The sequence below is a fragment of the Apteryx mantelli genome, chromosome 25 (genome assembly GCF_036417845.1).
Source record: "Apteryx mantelli isolate bAptMan1 chromosome 25, bAptMan1.hap1, whole genome shotgun sequence".
Classification (NCBI taxonomy): domain Eukaryota; kingdom Metazoa; phylum Chordata; class Aves; order Apterygiformes; family Apterygidae; genus Apteryx; species Apteryx mantelli.
Genome location: NC_090002.1, coordinates 9380710 through 9402530, shown reverse-complemented (window position 1 = coordinate 9402530; position 21821 = coordinate 9380710). Strand labels below are relative to the sequence as shown.

The window sequence follows — 21821 nt, the reverse complement described above, 5'->3', positions numbered from 1 at the left end:
CTAGCATTGTCTTATAACATGCCAGTATGTCGTACCATAGACTGTATCAGTTGGAAGTAAAAAAACACTCGGTTTTAGATTTTATTCTTTTAAACATTTAAACAGGTATTAATACCACACATTTCAACGAACACTGAGAATTAACTCTACATTAGCAGTAATTTTATAAATTTTATATACATGCAAAAAAAGTATATATAAAAATATTAACTGTATTTTATCATGGGTAGACATGGACACTAGCTCTGTCAAACCCATCTACAATACTAAAACATAAGTTTGGCTGCAAATTAGATTGACGGAACACTTTGGTCTTGTTTCACAGGAGCTCTATACCGCTTTAGTTGAAGCTTACACTTTAAGCACTTTACAGTAGGGTTAAGAAACTTGAATTCACTTCTAGGATAATTTCTGTATTTAGGCTTAATACATGAAAGTACCACAGGAGGGCGCCAGATAAATAAGTTAGAAGAGATTTCTTTAATTACTGACAGTTTTATTATCTTTGTCTTTTACACTGTCTGCATATGAACAAGTAATTTCAGAACTTTCAAAAAAGCTGGAAGTGAGACATTTTTTAAAAATGCCATAGAATTACTAGGGAGTAGTAAAAATAAATTACAGCATTGCAAAAATGCATTTCACTTTGCCATAGAAGCTTTACTATTCCATTCTATACACATTATTTTACATGTTTTACAATAGGCATGAAAAATAAATTCACACAAACTAGGCAACACAATATACTAACCAAAGGCACTGCCAACAGTATTTTGCGCTTAAGGAAGGGGCCCACACTCCTGTCCTAGACTTGTGCCTTGGCACATGTCAACTGACTTGAGAATTTGAGTTTTAAGATCTACCTATTCTTCAAATGCCCCATATCTTGAAAAAACAAAAGAAACAGCCCTCCCCTTTGCAGGAGGTTTTCAGCAGCATTCACGGTAATTGCATAAGAAGCCATGCCTTCTACAAAATGTCTAAGACATGCTGGGTTCTAGGAAGGGAGAGGGAGACAGTCACCAAAACTCTAGTAGAAAACAACAACAACAAAAAAAAAACCCTTTACAACTTTTAGCCAGAAAGCTAAGGGGTTTAAAAACAAGCTTCTGGATCTTGCTTCTCAGAACCAATGGCAGTTTTTGCAGTGTTCTTCCTCTTGACTGAACAGAAGTATTTATACAGTGCTTTCAAGACTCAAAGCGCTAGATAAATGTTATTTAAATTACTTCACAAGTGCACAGTGAAGTAATAAGTATTCTTACAAATGGCCAAGCACAGCCCCAGAGCATGAAAAATTGCTGCTCTATTTGGGCTGCCGCCACGTTGTTAAAGGTCATCTGGGTAGAGAATACAGTACAGCTGGGAGGCCCTTCCTGCACCGCACGCCCGAGGCCACAGCCCTGCTAGCAACCCTTTCTGCACTACTGACCAAAACGTGAGCTGGAACTGAGCTTGCACAAAGTGGCATTTACACAAACTGAGGGGCCTGAAGTGATGCAGTTGCTCTCTTATGGTTTATAAACAAAAATAACAAACATACTCAAGTATAAATCTGGAAAAAAATATATCCCAAACAGTCACCTTGAAGAAAGAAGCAAACAGTTCCTCTTCCCTCTACGGACAAAAGCAGCCTCATCACAACAGTACTTTAGGTGTTGGGGGTGGGCAGGGACTGACAAGGCCTCTTGACAAAAGCCCCTTCCAACTTCCTCCTTAGCCCAAATGTAAAGTTTTTACACTTAAGGAAAAAAAGGCACTGAGGTAAATTTTAGACTCTTCCAAGTTGTCTGTCCTGCCTAGTAACCTGTTCCTTCCCTTCCCATTTCACCCAGGTGAAATCGTGGCAGTCTCTATAGTGAGTTCAAAGGGACACTTGGTTCACCAAGTCACCATAAAACCATTTCACAGGCTCCATCTGAATGTGGCTAGTTTTAACTTTCCATTTTCCTGTTACGTGTTGTTGCTGTGTCCTGTGTAAACAGAGGGAAGACTGAAACTGGCTGTGTGCCGTGTGCTCAGCACAGAGCACTAGCATAAACCTGGGGAAACCATCTCTCAGCTCGGCATCCCTGGAGCATCCCTTGCACTCCAGCGGTGATGGCGTGGAGTCACCGAGCTCAAGGTCTCTGGTGGGAGCTAGGGGCAGCAACTGACGCTCCAGCTCCAGCCAGACGATCTCTGTGAAGGCTGAGAGGTGCACGTGTCTGGCAACGGTGGGAGCACTGCACGAGGGAGAGCAGCTTCTTATTTTCCTCCCCTAGCTCCCAGCACAAAACACAACCTGGTAACCTTCCTGTACACGCAGAAAGAGTGCTGATCGAACAGGATACATGCAGAGTGGCGCAGGCAGAGGCGAGCTACTAACAGGAATGGTGGGACAGCACCGCAAGGAGGAGAGGTACCAAGAGGAGACATGGTATAAGAGGGCGGTGGGAGGAAAGCATCTGAGGCTAATAGTTCCCTCCCTCTTCCTGGTGCTAAGCATTTCCTGCGGAGGCAGTCTGTGCTCCAGGTGTGACCCGCACATCCACACCCTGGCCGCAGTGGGAGCTCTTCTCCCTCAGTTCCCAACCTGTTCATAGCATATGATCAGTTTGATTTGCAAAAAGGGTGTTTGAGCTTTTCTGGGTTAGTCCTAGATATGTATTGCTAAATGTTCTATACCAAACCATTGTCCCATGCCCCGACCATCATCTTTACACTTTTCAAACAGAATTTCTTAAAACACTGGTCCTAGTTCTTACAGAGTAGAAAACTGGTAAAATGCAGGCTAGCTAAGCTAAGCAAAGCATCAGGGATATTTGCTTTAATTTGACTTCAAAGCTTTTTTTTTTAATTAAAAGTTAATTAGGATGAAAATAGATGACTCCTCCTTTACTAAATTTCAATAATACTTACTAAAAGACTGCTGTGGTGTTGCAGTTGCCTTGGCATCATGACTTTACATGTCATTGGTTAACTTAGCACTGAACAAGTGTGTTTGGCATCAGTTACAGCTGCAACACCCACGTGATTTGGTGCAACAACCTCCTCCACTTTATCTGCTGCTTCCTGTGCTCTACTTACGAAATGAGACAACTCCGCCACATAGACACGCAATGCAGCTGCAGCACCTTGGAACAAGAAAAGCAAGTTGCTGGGAGGAGTGTGAACAATAGGTTCACCCTGCTCAAAACAATTAGCCAGTAGGTGTTCCTATTGGATTTAACATTCAGCATTTTCCGTGACGTTTCTTCACCTGATGGTTCAATGTAAAACCAAAAGTTAACCAGCATCTGTGTTGGTTTGTTGAGGGTCCACAGTTTTAAAACAGGCTCCCCATTCTTTGACTGGCTCTGGTCCTGCGATAAGAGGTTTCAGAAGAAGAAAATGCAGTATGTTCATTTTATGGTTACTATGTGCCAGTCCATAATGGAAGGATGAAGAGGGACAGTGAGTGACCACTATAAGGTGTCCTGAGAAGTGTCTTTTCATTTTAAAAATAATACCTAGCTTAGTCTGATTCTGTGTGCCTCCTGAACAATTATCCAGGCTTGCCTCCTGCTGCTTTCAAGGTCTGTTGCAGTCTTTGTTTAAACTTCTCATACTTCCTTTGCACTTGCTGGATTTTGTCCTTTTCTTCTTTGTCCAGTATCATTAAGAAGTTCTGTAGCTCTGGGATGGAGAATGCATCCCACTGCAGGAACAGCAAAAAGAGAGGGAAAGTAAGCACACACCGTTTTACTTTATTACTTGTTGTTTTTTCCCGACTCTGTGAAGAGGAACAATAAAGGACATTTAAACATGTGTCTGACCTCCAAGTAGCTTAGCTCAATGTGTCGTGTTGTGAGAGAGCCAGGATAATGGGCTACAACATACAGGACCATCACAGTACTGAGCCCCTGAGACTGCAGTCCTAATAGAAATCTTATTTACTCAGGTGGACCAAAGCTTCCACTGCAAGAGATGGCCCAGTTCCCTAAAGGAATTAAACTATATATGCAAATAATTGACCTAGCGTTCACCTGCACTTCTTACAAAGAGGGCGTGAGCTCCCAGCAGGCAACGTTAACTAGCAGGAGCCAGCGCTTCTCCCACTTTACGGCAAAGCCGTCCCGATTGCTGGTGCTGCAATAAAGCTCTTTGCGTGGGGCGCCAGGAGACGAGCTCCTCCGGCCGTTCACTTCAAACGCGGTGTTGTCGGGGGCGACACAGGGCGGAACGTGCTGGCCACGAGCTGATGATTTAGATCACTTGGTAAACACTGCTTTGTGTCTCTTCAGAACTATGGCGGAAAAGTTAGCATCCCTGTAGCGTCTTTACTGACCGCAGTCTGACTTCTCCAGCTGCATGGCACATGCCCCGTACGGCTCCGAGCTAGAGACTCTCTGCAGTTCAGGGGGTGGCTTTCCGTGGGCTACTGCAGTTGCTAACATTTGCATTCGTCGTCGTGTGGAGCATTACTGCAACTAAAAGCTGATTGTCAGTTTATTACCTGAATGTCCCTAGCTTCTATTTAAGTTAGTGGATTAGTTATAGCAGTATTTAGCTAATCTAATTATCGAGGATTAACTTTGGGACTGTTGCTCGGTTCTGTAAACAGATTATGGTTCGGCCATCAAAACTGGCCTCAGCATTTTCACAGCTCAAGTTTAATTCCTTAAAAATCATCATAATTTATGAGCAATAAGTGGTCCAAACATTTCTCAAAAAGTAAGTAAGGTCCAAGCAGTCCATTCAGTTGATAAAAGTTTAACTTTAGAGAAAAGCTAGTATCAAACTCAGTATTTTAGATGGTAAAACCAACACCAGAGGAGAGAACTTGCTCATGTGCCACCACGTCAGCCTGTGCTGCTTCTGCCGGAAATCTCACAGGTCTGTTTAACATTGCCACGTGTTTTGGTAAAGCTGTTAACATTCACGTAAAAGCCAAGGGAAAGAGTCACACAGACATACCTCAACTTCCCCTGTTTCATTTTCCTTCAACACAAAACTGAGAACATCCGTGTCAGGGCCAGCCAGCAGCCGGAGATACAAGGGATACTCTGTTAGAGGGAGCTTCTGGAAGAGAACTGCAAAGGGACAGGAAGACATCTGTTGGGTACCAGGGCAGAAGAAAGCTCAGGAAGTTAACTTGAACCTGTACTAGTGGTTCATGCCGCTTAGGATCATGATGGAAGTAGTGAGTATCTATCTGACATGTATAACAATCTGTATTTTAGGTCCTAAGTGGATTAACCGGGCTTTAACCCCATTTTGAAAACTCATAATTCCTCATTAACTTCAAAAAACGTGGGAGCAGTGTCACATTTTCTGAACATCAGGCCATGTATTCACCCAAAATTTAGACACTGACCGACTGACACACGGCTGTGAGTCCTAGACCAAATGCTTTGATACCACACTTTTCATGAGGAAATTTGCCAGCCGGATCCTCAGTGAACAACATGCTTGAAGTTCACTTTAGCAAAACAGAAAGTCTGCTTTGAGGAAAAATACAGGCAGATGACTCTTAATTAAAGCACCGGTTTGAAACACTGGATATCTGGTGCTTCTCTCTCTGTCACAGACACCCTGTACCAGCATGGGTAGCACACCTAATTTTTCTAAATCCAATTTCACAGATGGAGAACAGAAGTCTACTTCTACCACCATTTATCTATAATTCTTTTTACTCAATAGCCTTCGGGGAGTGGGAGAGGACAGTACAACACCTAGCTTAAAGGGCTCAGTTAGGGAACTCAGTGCTTCTGTAACACAAAATAGTAAGCAGAATTGATCAGCTGTAGGAAAGCTGACAGGTCCAAGGAAAAACAATTCTACATTCCCATCTCTGTTTTGCTGCTCTAAGGGCATGAACTCACCTTGCCCATCTTTCCGCATCTCCTTGAAAAGTGCAAACTTCTGAGGATTATCCACCACCATGAATTTCTTCAGGAGCCCCTGGATCACTTCGCTCACCGTGGTTGTACTGCTGATGTGGAGCTGCTTGATGGCATCGAGCGGCAAGTAGAAGGAAGTTCTCTTGTCTGTCATGTCAGCCAGGTTCACCTCTTTGAGGGCATCGTAAATGGACTGCGGCCGGATCCCTGCTGGTACCGTCACGGGGCGGCGCAATTTCAGATGCACTTTAATGAAGCCTGTGTAAGTTCCATCATCGTTCTAAAGCAAAGGAGATTAGAGTCACGTTCCAGCGAGCTTTCGTGGCCTGGGACTAGGTCATGCTAGTCTTTTCCCCTGCCACACGAGGGGCCTTCTGATCTACTAACACAGTGCTTCAGCCTGTGGGATGACTGCAGAAGAACTTTCCACTGTACTTAGTGTGCTGTGAGGAGTTTGAGGGTTTCTTATTAATCGTGTAAAAAGTAACCGGTAATTTAGGTTAGTCGCTACTGAATTTTTCCTGTTCCTTACTACTCCATAATGACTCATCTCTTCCTAGCATCTGTGCTGTCTTGCTGTATTTAAAATCGATCTTGCTACGAGTTAGTTAAGAAAAACATTAGATGTAATTGGCAGTTGCACTTAAATGTGGATTTGAAAACTCTGTGTGGGCCTTTACTCCTAGTGTTCAGCTGGATCTCCTAACTGTATTTCTAAAGTTTTATTCCCAGATTATGAGATTCTCACATCTGCATGTAATAAACCATCATTCAAGATCAGCTTGTCTCACAATAGGTCCCTTACCCTATCCCTCAACTCTGCAAAAATCAAAGAAAAAGCCTGGCTATATACAGACGTTTCATGGGTGTCAGACAATAACAAACTGAACAACCCCTCTCAGATGCCTTGCAAGGGCTCCACTAGGTTCCACGCAAGGGCTGCCACTAGGGGCATATGGATGGCTCTCAGGTTCCCAGATTGTATTTTTGCTAAGCTTAAATAAAAGTAACTCAAGAATAAACATTGGCTCCAAATCACTCCTAAGTTAACAGCTCACAAAAATCAAGGGCGTGAGACACTCCAGCAGAACTTACTGTATAGCCCTCAGAAAGAAAATTGTCTTAAGTAACATTTACTGTTTTATATAAACTTTAGGTTTATTTCAGATGTTATCAAGCACCAGGAAGTTACGTGGCTGCTGTTCTTATAAGTTCTAAAAATTATTTCGCTCTTTTAAAAAGCTTTCCCCCTTGCTCTGTAACAGCCTGTGAAATTTGCACCTTTCTGCTACTCTGATTAGTAAAACAGGTGATTTCTTCTCAACACATATCATCAGGGCTTTACTTACGAGCGGGGATGAACAAGTTTGCAATCAAAGCTTTGAACTGTAAGAAATCTACTCTGGTTCTTAGACCTCTGCTTAAACGAGCCTGGCAGCGGCGGTGGCGATAGCATCTGTTTCTAGCAAGTCCTTGTGTTTCTAAACACACTTGCGACAGCTGCTGAACTGTAGCGTCGCAGCTTGAGATTTACTATGACTCATCCGCACTAGAACAACGCAGCCAGAGCTATTTGCAGCAAGCCGTTTGCAGCCCATGCTGGCCAGAGATTACTGCGTGAATTTTCCCGGTCGAAGAAGGACAGAGGCAGAGAACGGTTATCTCAAGCGTAAGGTAACTAATGCGAAACGAACCCAAGCAGCACAGAGCAGGAGACGAAGCTGGTCGGGTACGGATGGCAGCAACAGCTCTAGAGCCCAAAGTCCTCTTGCCTTGGAGACTAACTTCATACAAGCTGACTCAATTCCTAGCCCAGAGAAATTAGCATCAGTCTGCCTGCATATTAGGCAAGAAGAAAAATGGTACTTACCAGCTTCATCAACAAGCAGTTTGTAACCTTTGCATTGTACTTTTCAATTTTCTGTTTAATCTCCTGAACAGTTGGAGGCGCAGGTTTTTCTTCTTCCACTGTTTTTGTTACATTCTGAAATAAGAAGAGACAGGTTTTAGTTGCTTTACATATTGGACAATACTGCAGCTGTTTGGCTGTACTTTTGCTTGGGAAACACGTGAACAAAGATTATGCACGGTTCCCGAGCTCGCGTCAGTCGTGACGGCAGACAGAGGTGGCACTTGCTGCTGCCTTGCAGGCTGCAGTCAAGGACGTCCAAGAGGCCAGATATGCAGGGATACAACCGTCCTGCCCGAACCCACTTCTGTATAAGGATACGAGGCAGCGGTAACACAGCATCCTCCAGCTAGCGTGTGTCTGTCTTTCTAATGGTAACCATTTCCTGGTAATTTGTGTCTCTCCGAGGTGTTGCTTTAGGAATGATGAATGACTGTTGCACAGGCCAAACTCTGCAAATACACATCCCAGCGATGCGATCCCCCACAGCCACTGAGGGTGCAGGAACCTGTTCCCAGCTGGCTCTAGCATCGGTTTTGGAGACGGAGCACTTAGGCTGAGTATCAGAGAAGCTGCAAAGGGCCACAGTTCCTGCTTTGCTCGTTGAGCATCTCAGTCTGCAGTGTGCCAGGAGCTAGCACAGTCTGCACAGCAGCTGGCTTGTAATACTTGCTCCTTACAGTCCTGGCTTCAGATAGGGCCCAGGAGGAGTAACTCCAGGACAGAAATTGCTGATTGCAATGAAAAAAAAAGCCTTTCTTGAGCATTTCCCTCTAGCACTGCAGAGATGCATCAATTATTTTATTAAATAACAAAATTTCAGCTAAGTAGAGCTTTCAACGCTCCACAAAGGAGCACAGAAACTTCGCTTTTAGTGGCAAAGCATAAAACCGAAAGTTTCATTTGGGATTAGGAAAAGGGTCATTCACAGAGCAGAGTAAAAGCAGAGAGCAGATCCCGGCAGGCCAGGACACCCTGCACGGCTCTCCGGAGCTGCCCGGCAGGCCCTGACCTCTCTCCGCACCGCGGAGGGCTGTGCTAGGAGCTGTGCCCAACCGCGAGCCACTGCTCTGCTTCCAGAGAGCGGTAGAGACACAGCCTGGGATAAAGCAGGGCACAGCCGGGAAAAGAGTCCCGGCTCCAAAACCCACTTTCAAAAAAAGCTACCCAGTCATCCGCCTTGGCACCTGCCAAGAGTTTCTTTGCCTCTTGCAATGCAGTTGAAAATCACATCCTATTTATAGCATTCACGGGCTTTGTCTGGCCAAGCAAGGCAACCCCCCTCCGAAACCCGTGGCGTTCCCGGAAGCCGCTTCCAGCAGGTTCATCCAGGCAGAGTCTAAAGTTAAACCCTCCCTGAATTATTCCTCAAAGCAATGCATTTCTATTGTCCAAAGGCTTGGAAATTATAGCTAAAAGCAGTGAAATCGCACAAGTAGGAAGCAGCCTGCATGACTAAAAATCGCTCTCCTCCAATCAGGGCGTTTGCAGCCTGCGTCAGAAATCATTCATCTTTTCTACCCGCGGGCGACGCTGAAAGGACAAGAGCTCCGGTTTCTCGCTCTCTCTGGGAGATTTTGGTGAACTTCCTCTTAGGAGGCAAAATTACAGTCCGACTCAGCGCGTAGGTGGGGTTTACGTGCAGGTCTTTGATGTAAAAGTCTCTAATGAATAATCGGAAAACACAAGTCCCATCAGAGAGGCTACAGCAGATGTAGTTGAGGGGTTGGAGCATTTGAGCAGAAAGGAAATAAACGCTGTTGGATCCAGCCGTCGCAACGGAGCCGCGAAGGGGGTCCGTCTCGGGAAATCGCGCCCCGATCTCCGGGGCAGGGCTGGGCACGCGCGGCTCCCGCCGGTGCCGGGGCTCCTGCGGGGCTGCCTGAGCCAGGGAGGCCACGTTTTCCATCTGCAACAAGGCTCGCGGGACGCCTGCTGCTTTCCTCCGGGGCCGCTCAGGCAGGGAGAGAGCAGGGATAACTCCAGGGGAGCTGCAGGAGGCTCAGGAGCCCGCGGGAACACGCGCTTGCAGATGGTTTTCTGCAGAGAACGAGGATCGACGCAATCCTCAGCAAAAGCTCGAGCTAAGCTCCCACCTTCCATATGCCCAGCAACCGCGGCGCAGGCTGCGAAGGCCCACAAACGCCCCAAAATGAAATGCCAGGATGCGATCCTCCACCAACAGCCCTACGGAGATGGGCAGAGCCAGGCACGTCCGGGCGCCGGGGAAGCACACGAACTGGTGAGCTGTTCCTAAAACCTGCTGCCAGCCCAGAAACCGTGCACCAACACGTACTGGCAGGGTTTGGGGTTTTTTTTGTTCACCCACAGGCACCCTAAGAGCTTGTGCGCAGCCTCGGAGGCCTCCCTGCGCGTTACCGGAGGGTTTCTCCCCGCAGCAGAGCTTCGAGGGACCCCGGGAAGCAAAGGGAAGGGAGACCCGGAGCAGAAAGCCACGCGGCCGCGGCCCTGGCAAACGGAGAGCGCGCGCCTCCGGGAGCCCCGCAGCATCCATCCTCCTCCACCCGGGCACTGGGGCAAGGAGCCCAGAGCAGGTACTTCGGATAAAAGCACTCACTCGCCTTCAAAATAGATCTGCAGCAGGGTTAATGACCCCTGTAATGGGAAGATGGAATCAAGAGGATCTGCGTGACCCCGGAGCAAATTCAAATCCACAAGCAGGCTAAGAAAATCTATTTAAAATAATGAAATACAGGGAGCTAAACAAACCCAGGAGTTCCCTGGCAGCGTGGTACAGCCGAGCAGCCGCATTGAGGTCTCCTTGTGGGAAATAACCTGCTGCAAGGACAGGACTGAGCTGACTGCAAAGTGGATCGCTGCGTGCAGCCTGCAAGAGCAGGCTCGGATCCAGCGGGATTTACCGCAAGGTGCCTCAGCCGAGCTCCTGTCCTGAGCCCATCGCAGGTCCAGGGACACCAATCCCTCAAGTCAAACCATGGGGCAGGATGCAGAAGAGCAGCAAGAGTCACAGCCTGCAGAAATTCCCGGTGGTCGTTCCTTTGCACAGTTGCTGCATCTCCGCACTGGCTTTTTTAGCCCCTCGCCTCGACGGCAGCAGGCAGTCAGGTCTGCCAGCTGTAGCTGCATTCGAGTGGGCTTAACTCACTCTGTTAATTACAGATAAGTAATTAAACCAACACACAAGAATAAAATTCTCAATCCAAGAGAGAAGCCTGGGTTTCCCCAAAGCCCTTTAATGGAGGGGCTTTCGATCCGGCCAAGAGGCAAAGGGGACAGGTCTCATTTAAAGCACAACCTTTAGCATCCCAGACCCGTACCTGCTGTAAACAAGTTCGTGTGTGTCTTGGAATACGCTCAGCGAGCCGTATTTCACACTGCAGTGCTCTGCTGCCTTGCCATAAAACACCACCTTCCCCAGAGACGGGTTATGAATACATTTCAGACGATGCTGCCTGGAACCGCTAGCAGAGTCCCATATTTTATGTGGGTTTGCGCAGAAGTTAGCATTAAGGGAAAGCAGGCAGCGTGAAGGGATGTGCCATCGAGGCTGGTAAGGCTTAAAATGAAAACTGCAACTGCCAAGCAAAAAACAGCCGCGGGAACAGAGCCCGGCAGGGACCGCGGGGACGGGGCAAACCGCTCGCTCCACCGAAACGGCTCCGGCGAGGAGGAGAGCGCAGAGCGGGACCAGCCGAACCCCAGAGCACGGGAGACCGGGACCTGGCAGGCTGTAAATAACACGGTATCGCCCCAGGCTGCCCACGATATTTCTTTTAGAAAGAGAATCAAGCAAAGGATGACCGAAAATCCTGGCTGCAACCCGGCGAGGCAGCGGAGGAATCCGATCGTGGGACTTGGAGACTCCCCAATTCGTTCATGGGCTCCCAAGGCCAGTTTTAGGATCCAAGTGATTCCCAGGCAAGATTTCAGAATTTCTAATTGCGCCTGGCAAACCATACGAGACCTCTCGAAATACAGCTCCGTCGCAGTAACCCAATGGAAGAACGCTTTGGCATTATATTACTCGGTCTTTCTTGTTCACTGCCTTTAAAAAAAAAAAAAAGCCACTTTGCTGTGGTATTTAAGAATTGCACATAAACATCCATTTATCAAAATGGCAGTTTCAATCCCACGATTTGTCAAAGCCCTTAGGCACGTGTTCCTTAGCAGTCCATCGGCTGCAATTCCTCTTAAATGGTTGCGCTCAGGTGCTTCGCCGACGTGGGAGTCGGAAAAAAGCGAAGGGTAGGGATTTTCAAAAGTAGCGTCGGGGGGGAAAAGAAAAACACCCGCTTGACGTTAATGGGAGATGCGCGCTCGGAGGCCCCATCTCCCCTCCAGTCGAACATCTGGCAGCGACGGGAGTCGGGCGCAGCCTGTTCGGTCCCCCCGGCGTCGGCACCTCCCGAGAACCTCGGCCAAAACCAGCAGCGCTCCTGGGGGGATCAGACCGAGTCGACCCAGCTCCCTCCATGCGAGCAAGCCTTGCAGCCACGCCGGGACCGCCGTACGGGTGACGCGTGCTGCGCCGGCGCGCGGGATACGTCCGCGCCACGGACGCAACCCCGTACGGGCCAGCATCGCTGCAGAGGCGCGTTAAAAGCACCCGGATCGGCCAAGCCGGTCCCTGGCGCTGCAGTTTGCTTCTCTCCGTTCAGGCAAGTCCCTCCCCTGCTGCGACGTTCCCAGCGGAGAACAACGACGCGTGCCGGCAATTAAGAGCTTTTTGAGCGGCGCTTAGCCTGACGCCGCTTGGTTTCCATGGAGGGAGCGGGGAGCGAGGCGGGAGCGCTGGCGAGGCGCCCGGCCCCGGCGGTCAGCGCAAGGCAGACGCCAATTCCTCCACGCGCCGGGCAAACGGCTTCGCTCCGCTGGGAGCCCGCACCGGCGCCGCGAGCGGCCGGCGATGAACTAACCTTCCTCAACGCTTCGGCAAAAGGCGATAGAAGACACGATTGCACCCAAACCCCAATTGCATTAATTTTTCCTCTGTTTCCTCTGAAGCAGCGAAGCGCTCGGCTGGATCCCTCCACGGGAGCCGATCTCGCATCGGGGCCCCGTTAAAGCCGCCTCCTTCCGCCCGTTCGTCCTGCTTCCACCTGCTTCGCGGGTCTGGGCTCCCTCGGCTCCCTGCGCGAGGGCACAGAGGCGCCGTGCCTAATTGCAGGCCACGGACCAGCAGCAGCGACGAACCGTGCAAACGGCAGCCCGGAGCGACTCGAGAAGCCGCAGGCGTTAAGGCCAAGGTGTCGCAGGCAACTTCCTACACTCTGCGCGCGCTGGGCTTATCGATCTCAACGTGCTACTTCGGGGGAGGAAAACCTAAGCGCAGGTAGAGATGGGGCGTCTCGTTCAGGCCGCCTTTCCGGGCGATTGCTCTGTACGTTATAAAGCTAGTTTTTAGCTCCCCAATACGGAGCATTCGGCACGAGAACAGCACCGGGTAACTCTTCCCAAGGGTGTATTTGCAGCCCTGCTCAGCGCTACCACTTGGTCCTTCCTCCCAAGCTCATTTTCTTCATTTCTGATACTTAGAGAATAAGTAAGACCAGGGTCTGTGAAAAGATATGAGGATAAAATCACTGCCCGTAATTTATCTAATTATCACATCCGTTTGTTTTGACTAAAACAAACATACGCCGAAGTACCCAGACCTCAGGATCGGCTACACGCGAGCGCGTATCGGCGGCAGCGCAGCCCGGGCAGCGGCGCCCGCGGCCGCCCGGCCGCCCGGCCCCCGGCCGTGATCTGCCCGCTGCCAAGAGCCAGCCTGCAACCCAAGATTATCCCCAGAAAACCGGGTTCCCGTTCTTGGCTGTCTCAGCTCTAATCGTTTACAAGACCGCGTGGCCCGCAGCTCCGGTAACAGGTTGTTCCTTCCCTTTCCACATGCGACCGTAATCGAAACCCTGCATTATGACAATTTGACAAATACGGGTTTTAACAGCCATATTATGCTCTCTTGGGTCATTTTACAAGTCATCTTGCATCTGGTATGGAATTAATTTGCTTTTATTAAGCTCCCAGTGTTAGTGACAGATGGTTTAACCGTTCTCATTGCAGAAAATAATTTAAGGTACGCAGAGAGCAACCAGCTCGGACTAGAAAACGAAGGAAGTTCCTCACTTTTACCAATGTCCACCGAGGACGTGGGAACGCTCCCGTGGCTCTGCTCGAACGGCTCGTCTTCCTCTTACGGGCTGAGGCTGCAGGAAAAGAGAGTCTGAACGATCTCCCGCCAGGCCGCGGCTGCAAGCCGGGCGAAGCGTGCACACCGCAGCAGCTGCACGTGGATGGAGGCGACGCATCCCGGCAGAGGCCAAGGAGCGGCACAGCCAGGGATGCCCCGAAACCCCACGGCTTGCTAAGCCGGCGGGGCATCTGCAGGGAAAAAGCATCCAGCGCGATGTGCCTGCACGAGCTCAGCTCGAGAGCAAAGGGAATCGCTCTGCTTTCGACCGTCCCGGTTCATGCAGGCTTGGACCCGGCTGGCGCGCTCCGGCTTGCGCCGCGATTTTAGCCGAAGGGAACAAGATCGGGTCGGAAAAACCCGCGCTAAAAGCACCGCGGCGCTGCGGGGCTGCGCTCGCCAGTCGCAGGGGAGGCCGAGGCGCTGACGCCGTGGCTTTGCATCGCCTCCGCATCACCAGCGCGGCTGGGACCGGGGGGAATTCGGCTGGAAATAACACCCCTGCCCCGGAGGACAGGGCGACCGCACAGGGGGACAGACAGCCGCCGACTGGAGAGAAAAGCGCTGCTTTTCCTGCTGTACACTATTAGAGCGGCTCTTTCTGATCTGACATCTGGTTTTGCAGAGCTTCTGGTGCAGACTGTGCAATTCTGGTTGAAGGCAGAAAAACAGAAGCGCTTAACCATAAACCGTTGCCACATTTCCTGTTGCGCGGGGACAGGATGAAACGCGCTGTGAGCAAAACAACTTGCCGGGCCCTCCCTGCCCGCGCGCGAGCCCCGCCGGCCGCCGCCAGCCCCACGGCTCTGCCGACCGGCCGGCCGGCGGGAAGGGGCAGCGCCAGCTAAAGAGCCGGGCAGGAAGCGCTGCATCCGCAGGGGCGCAGCGTTTCGGGGCCGCGACCCGGTGCGGGGCCACGGTTGAAATGCAGCAAACGAGACTCACGCTCCCCCTCCTCCACCCCGAAACCGCCTTACAAGCAAGTCTCCGAGCCGCCGGCGGGGGCCCGAGCCCGGATGACGTGCCCGCGGCCACGTGGGCACCGGCGCGGAGCGGGGAGGCAAACCGCCACCGCTCCCTTCCCGGGCCGCTTCGCCAAGCGGCGCAGCCTGCTGCAAACGCGGGTCTCTTCCTAGGCTGCTCCTAACCCGCGTCGTTTCTCAACCGCAAGGAAAACCCCCCGGACGTAAGCCTCGTCCGGCGCTCGAGTTAACGCTCGGGAGAACGAAACCTGCCCAGCACAAACGCCCCGGGCAGAGGCGGCCGCAGCACGGCACGACGCGCCTCGCTCCGGGCTTCGAGGGACGCCGCTCACGAGCGCGGCAGCCCCGCGAGCCCCCTTGCCATCACCGTCATGGTGACGTGCTCTCAAAAGAGCGACTCAAAGCCAGGAAAGGCAACTTGGAAGCCTCCGTGACTGATTTTGGTGCTTGCGGGTTCGCAAGAACGCGAGGAGAGACGCGCTCCGTTCCCAGCCGAAGAGCTTTCTTCCTGCAGCCTCTCCCTTTGCGAAAGTCAATCAGTCAATCCCCAAATTAAAAAAAAATAAATAAATGAAAAAGCACAGGCAGCAGCGGTTCCTCGCCAGGGTTTACCTCTCCGTGGGCAGTAAGAGCCCCGCTAGGGGATCCCAAGCTTTCCGACCACCGCCACGGAGCGCAGGAGCTGGCAGCTCGTGGCTCATTGCGGCTTGGGGAAGGCATCTCCCGCAGCTCCTGGGCACACACAGACCTCCAGGACCTGGGGACGTTTATGGCTTGGACACAAAGCTCAGGAGGGGGAAGGCTGGCAGCTAACGAGCTGCGCATTTGCTAGTTGTTAAACAAGACGTGAAAAAGGACCGTAAGGCAGGAAGGCCGAGCGTGCACGTCCCGCGGGACATAGGCTGCGAAGGGCAAACTTTGCCTCCTATGGAAAGAGCTGTTGCTCATCCCGATGCCCACCAGCACCCTCAGCATCTCCTCTCCTCCCGCCCGCAGGCTCCATAGGGCGAGGAGCGCTTCCACGCAGTTAGAAACCAGACGCCCTGGAGACGTTCTCCCCAACCCTTCACTCGCAGCAAGCTTCCCTCATCAGCTAATTAGTTAATGAATTTGAGCTGCAGAACTGTAAAGATGGATTTGGCCCAGCGTCACAGCATTCTTGGCAAAGCTCATCCTATCCAGAGAGCGAGGAGGCCAAGTCCTCCCGCGGCGTTCTCGGGCGCAGGGCCATCTCCATTCAAACCAGCAACGCCGCGACAATTTACACTCCCAAAAACGCGGCCCCATCCCATCCTTTGGCTCCAACGCTCAGATTGCACGCGTATTTTGAAGACCTCTCCTGAAGGGATTTTACACCTCGGGGCAGCAGTGCTCAATTCTTCCACTTATTAACCGAGAGAAGGATTTGTTTTAAAGCACCAGAAGACACAACATGGAGAAGTTTGTCCAAGTGCTGCATCTCTGCTCCGCACCAGCCAGACGACGGATGCGCGGGGTCTTCCACCAGCTCCCGCCCTGCGACCGTTACCCCACCGGGGCACGAGGGCCGGAGAAAATGATGAAAAAGCCTCAAGCTGCAAGCCAGAAACACTAACCAACAGCTCAGAAATGCAAACTCAGTTCCAGCGGGGAGGGGTTGCCCTAATTACGCGCCCGGGGGCCTGGGACGCAGGGAAGGGCCGGGGGAGCCAACCGCACCAGCCACTGCGCACGGCGCCGAGGATCCATCCGGCCGCGGGCCGGGGACGCTGCTGCTGTGGCACATGCAGCACCTTCCCCTCCATCTCGCCCGCTTGCGGTCTGCAGCGGGGCATGGGGAAAGGATCGACTGTCGGAGCACGCGCACGCGGCGGGGGAAGAATCAGACAATAGGAAAGAAAAAAAAAAACAAACCCAACACCACATGTTTCACTCCCTTCAGAAAGTTCAAAAAAAGATGCTGTGGTTTGCTTTGGGGTTCAGAGGAAAGGGCAAAAAACACAAGAGCGCTGCATCTCAAGAGCAGGGGAAAAGCATCACTGCTGCATTTCAGAGAGGTTGCAGGCAAGCGGAAACGGGCTCAGTGTTTTGATTTCCATGGAGATTGCACTTAGGAACAGCTTTTCCTTGCCACATCTCCTCTCAAAAGTGCCTGATGGGAGACGGGAGGGAACGTTGCCTCCAGGGAGCACCATTGCAGGGGGGACCCGGGTCAGAGTGGTCCCGCATGGACCAGGGCCTCTGCCCCATCACCATGCAGGGACACAGCGATAGGGAAGGAGTAGGATCATGGAAACTTCCAGCCCAGTGCCCACTTCCACACCATTCCCACTCTTCTTTCCCCTCCCCTTCAGGCTGCCAACCCTCTGCGCCAACCAGGGTCAGGACCAGAGGGAAAGACAACTCAGAAGGACAAAGTTTCTCCTTGCTCCGCACACAAATGCCACGTGAGCCGTGCCGCGCAAGGGACTGCTGCTCAGATGCTCTGCTCGCTCGTGAGCGTATCTGCTCTGCTTCCATCTGCTACGGAGAGTTCTCATTAGCTGCTGACATCCTCCCAAGGGCAAAGCAGAAGGGGAGTCTGGCAAAACATCCGCCGAGCTGCAAACAAGGCTCCTGCTGACCAACTGGAAACCCGTCATCCCAAATGCAGCATCGCTGCTCTGGACGCAGGAGTCTTGGCTTCGCAAGGTTTAAACAGCAAAGCCTGATGGTAGCTGATCTCTATAAATCAATCCATGCTCTGATGCGCCTTTGGTGAAGAGCAGTACATAACCAAGGAGCTAAGACGGGCAGAGGACAGGACGCTGCACTGGTGTCCCGGCTCGGTCGCCGCAGGCTCGTGCTGCGTTGCACTGCGCGGCGCACTGCACAGCACAGAGCGATGCTCTCTTTGCCTTCCTAACAGAGCAAATGCCTGCTGGTTATTTGCAACCCATAAAGCAGCACAGATGCTGCATAGAACAGCCAGTGAATTCTTAAGCCAGCGTTTTGTTTAGTTAAAAATCAATGAGATGTTCCAGACACCATCAAGTCCTAATGCTCATTTGATAAAATCTTCCCCACACAACAGGGATAATAAGAGTGGGCTGTCTGCGTCCAGCAAGGACGGGAAGAAATACAGTCAGAGAAGAGGAGCCAGCTTCACGCAGGCCCATCGCCTCCTTGCGAGAGGAGAGGACGAGGCAGGCCTGTGTCTGGTGGGGCTCCTGGTCCTTCTCCTCCACCTGCCCTATGCCCAAGCTCTGGGACACTGAGAGCTTCAGGTCCATAGTTTCATGAGGACGGTGCACAGCAACCATCTTTGGGGCTATTTCCACTGCTCTCCCGCCTGCCTTAATACACTGGCATGTGTGCTAGAGGAACACGGGGATGAAGACACCAACCAGTCTGCAGTACTTCTTGGCAAGCTGCTGAGACACCAAGGGGTTTCTCTCAGATCTGCAGAAGGGTCAAGGTCGGAAGGGAGCTCTGGAGATAGTCTAGTCCAACCCCCCCCTGCTCAAAGCAGCGTCTTTTAGAGCCAAGTGATCAAGGCATGTCCAGCGGGTTTTGAGCATCTCCAAGGATGGAGACACCGTCACAAGAAACACCAACTGATGCCCTGTTAGCAAGGGGTGGCTCCTGCCTTGGAGACCTTACAGTAAAGAGAGGAAACGGACACGGGGCCAGAGAAGAAGCCGTGTTATCGCTCACTGACTCTGCTTGTCCGAGATCTCGCACGTGTGACAGCAGAGGCCCTATCCCAGCTCGCGGGCCGGCCGGCGCGCTGTTCCCAGCCCGCAGCGGCGCACCAAGCCCGGCGATCTCTGCCGGCAAGGCAGGAGCGAGCCCAGCACGGCTGCGTTACCTGGTAGCATAGCAACACGGCTCCGCAGATCTCCATGGCAAACACCTCAACAAGATCTAACGTCTTTCCTCTTTTCACCAGAGGAAGAAATCGCTTGCTCGGTTACTCCAGAGCTGCCGAAGCCTCGGCCCAGCGCGGAAGCAGCCCGGCTGCACCTCCCAAGGGCGCATCTCCACTCCCCCACCTTGCAAACGCGGCGGCGGCGGCGTTTTTAGAACCGGTGCCAAGAAACAAATCTCCCAAACCGCCCGCGTCGCCACCCCCTCATCGCCGGCCCTTGCGGTCAGGGGATCGCCCTGGTGCTCCTTGGTGGCCGGGGCCGGGACGTGCATCCTTCCGAGGCGCCCGGTGTCACCTGGGACTTTGTGACCAAGCGAGGGACGGAGACCCAGCCCCTGCGAGCCGGCCGGCCGGCGAAGCCCCGACTGCTTTCTGAGCCCTTTAGGATGTGAATCCCTGAGTTCTCTGTATTTAGTTTATTCCTGTCCAGCTGAGGACATCGCCATGGAGGCAAGGGATGCTGGCTCTGCAGGGCGGGCGATGCCAGAAGGCGGCCGGCGCTGCCGGAGCGCTCGTCGCACTTTGCATCCTGGACTGGGGAATCGTTCCTGCATGTCTACAGATGGACAAACACCGCCGTTCCCAAACGTACCTGGCAGGTTAATCAGACTTTGGATCCGAGACGATGCTTACTGCACATGGCCATAAGCAGATAATTCACCGAGTAGCTGAAATGCAAAATTGCTGCCACACGTAGGTGTTTCACAAACTGCGGCTGTGGAAACGTTCCACGTTTAATAAAATTGTTCTAGAAGAGTAATAAGCAAAGCAAAAATAATGGGGGGGGGGCAGCTCTGGGTCCCTCTGCTGTGCTATCTGCTCTCCTGGATGCATGCTTTCCCGTGGGGATGCTCCGCAGCACGGGGCAGCCACCCGACAGAGTCGTCGCCTGGCCACGGTAGACCTCCCAGACCTGCTCCTCGACGTCTTCCTGCCGCGTTTGGCGACTGCCCCTTGCAGAGCTCAGGCCCAGCCTCACCCGCGCGTTTCGGGGTCCCTAAAGCTCGCCTGCAGGACCTGCAACGTCGTGAACGCAGCCCTGACGCCACCAAGGCCGGGAACGATCTCCACCCCCAACCAGAGATGCCAACTGGTGGAGATCCACCTTCTCTAGCGCCATGTCGTTTGCCTGAGTAGCAAAGTTTTGGGGTTTTTTTTGTTTCCCTCAAGCACAGGAACCGTTTCCTCCCCAGATAACCACCCCTGCACGACTCTATCCTGCCCTGCCGGCAGGCGAGGTCGCAGGCGCCGGCACAGGGTGCCCGGGCTCGCCGCGGCGGACGAGGAGCCGAGCCGAAAGGCAGCGGCTCCAGGGGCACCCTGCACCCCGGGCACCCAGTGCATCGCCGGCCCGGGTGCCGCGGCAGCGCCAAACACCAGCACGGGGAGGTTTACCTGGGGAAGGCTTATTTTAAAAGGTAACTAAAGGATCTGCAGTGCCCTGGCTCAAAAAGAACGGGATTAAAAAGGAGCTAGATGCACGGTGTACCGTACTAACGCTGTGATCTTCTGCATCTCCTACATGCATGAATCATCAAATGACATTTAAAAGCCAGCAGTATGCGCTGGTTATTCATAGCAAGAGGGAGCTGGTAGCTAACAGGGAATATCCCGTGTTAAACCCGAGGGAGCATTTCTTAAAATAAAAAAAAAGCATATTTTTCCAGCTGACCGAGGCTCTGCCCAGACCAGCGCCCCCGTAACGGCAACAGCTCGCGCTCGACCCCCGGCTGCGCAAAGGCGAAACCCCGAGCGCCTGCCCCGGCGGCGGCTTCGGCAGCGCCAAGGCAGCGGCGCCCAAAGAGGCGAGTTTCGCTGCTGGCGGGTCGAAAGGGAACTTCTGAGCGAGGCCGAAGAGCAGGACTCGGGCGCGGGGGGGGCTCGGCGAGGTTTCGCCTCTCTCGGCGCGTCACGGTGCTTCTTCCTGAGCAAAACCTCTACTTCCGCAATGGCTTCTCCTCTCCTTCTCCTTTTACGCCCCAGCGCTGCCTGGCGAACCGAAGTTTACGACGGGGATGCTTTTCTTTTTTTTAAAAAAAAAATAAACGCTTAATAGCACGAAGCAGCCTGGTGCACTGCCCGCGTTGGCGTTATTAGAAAAACCTTCGTCCCGGAGGCGAAGCGTCGCCCGCCCGGCGTCGCCTCATTCCCTGAGACGAGCACCCGCCCAGCAAAGGTCCGCGTCCGCCACCATGTTAACGCGCCTGCACGCGGCCTTGGCCCGTAACCTGCCCGTCTCGCTATCAGCCTCAGAAGCGCCGTTTTCAGCCTCGCCGGAGGCCAAAGCCCGGCTCTGCGCCGGGAGCTGAGCCCGGGTGGGCTCCGAGGGCTGCGGGCTGCCCTCCAAAGCCGTGGGAAAAAAAGCATTTCGGGTGACTCCTCCACCGCTTGCTCCTCCTGGGGGGGGGGGGGAACAACCTGGTGCACACGCTAATTTTAGCAGCACCTGCAAGCAAACGTGCAGGAACGCCGACGTCTCCTCCGGCCCCGGGGATCCCTCCACCTCGCGCCCGGCCGGTCCCCCGCGCCGGCGCGGAGCCGTTACCTTTGCAGGGATTTTGCTCTGCGCGCTGCGGAAGAAGGAGGTTTTGGCCGTGAAGAAGCAATCCTCGAGATCCTCATCCAGGCTGCAGTACCCGCTGCTCATGCTGCTGCCGATGGTCATGTAAGGCGAGGGGCTGCGGGCTCGGGCGCGCGGGGGGGCCGGCGACCGTCGGAGTCCGGCCGACGAGCACCGGCTGCTTCCCCCAGCTCCTCTCACATCCTCCGCTTATCCGCACCGGCTCCGCCTGTGCATCACCGGCGCGCCGAGCTGGTGCTCTCTAAAAACCAGCCCCGCCGGGTAACCCTTCCCTCTCCTCCTCCTCCTCCTCCTCCGCCGAGACGGGAGCCGAGAGCTGCCGCCGCTGCTCGCTGCCGAGCTCGGCTCAGAGCGGCGGCGCCGGGCGCGAGCGCGGCATCGCCTCCCCCTTCCTGCGCGCCGGGCTCGCGCCCCGCCGCCCGG

At 52.8% G+C, this 21821-nt stretch overlaps 1 protein-coding gene across 1 annotated transcript; it reads right to left on the bottom strand.

The window, feature by feature from the left end:
- Positions 1–322: 322 nt before the first annotated feature.
- Positions 323–21482, bottom strand: RASSF5 (Ras association domain family member 5). The gene is made up of 5 exons (XM_013956349.2): positions 21363–21482; positions 7735–7848; positions 5847–6144; positions 4939–5054; positions 323–3679 (listed from the first exon to the last, which is right to left on the bottom strand). The coding sequence occupies exons 1-5, from the start codon at positions 21480–21482 to the stop codon at positions 3527–3529; spliced, it is 801 nt and encodes a 266-aa protein (XP_013811803.1). The 3' UTR covers positions 323–3526.
- Positions 21483–21821: the final 339 nt, after the last annotated feature.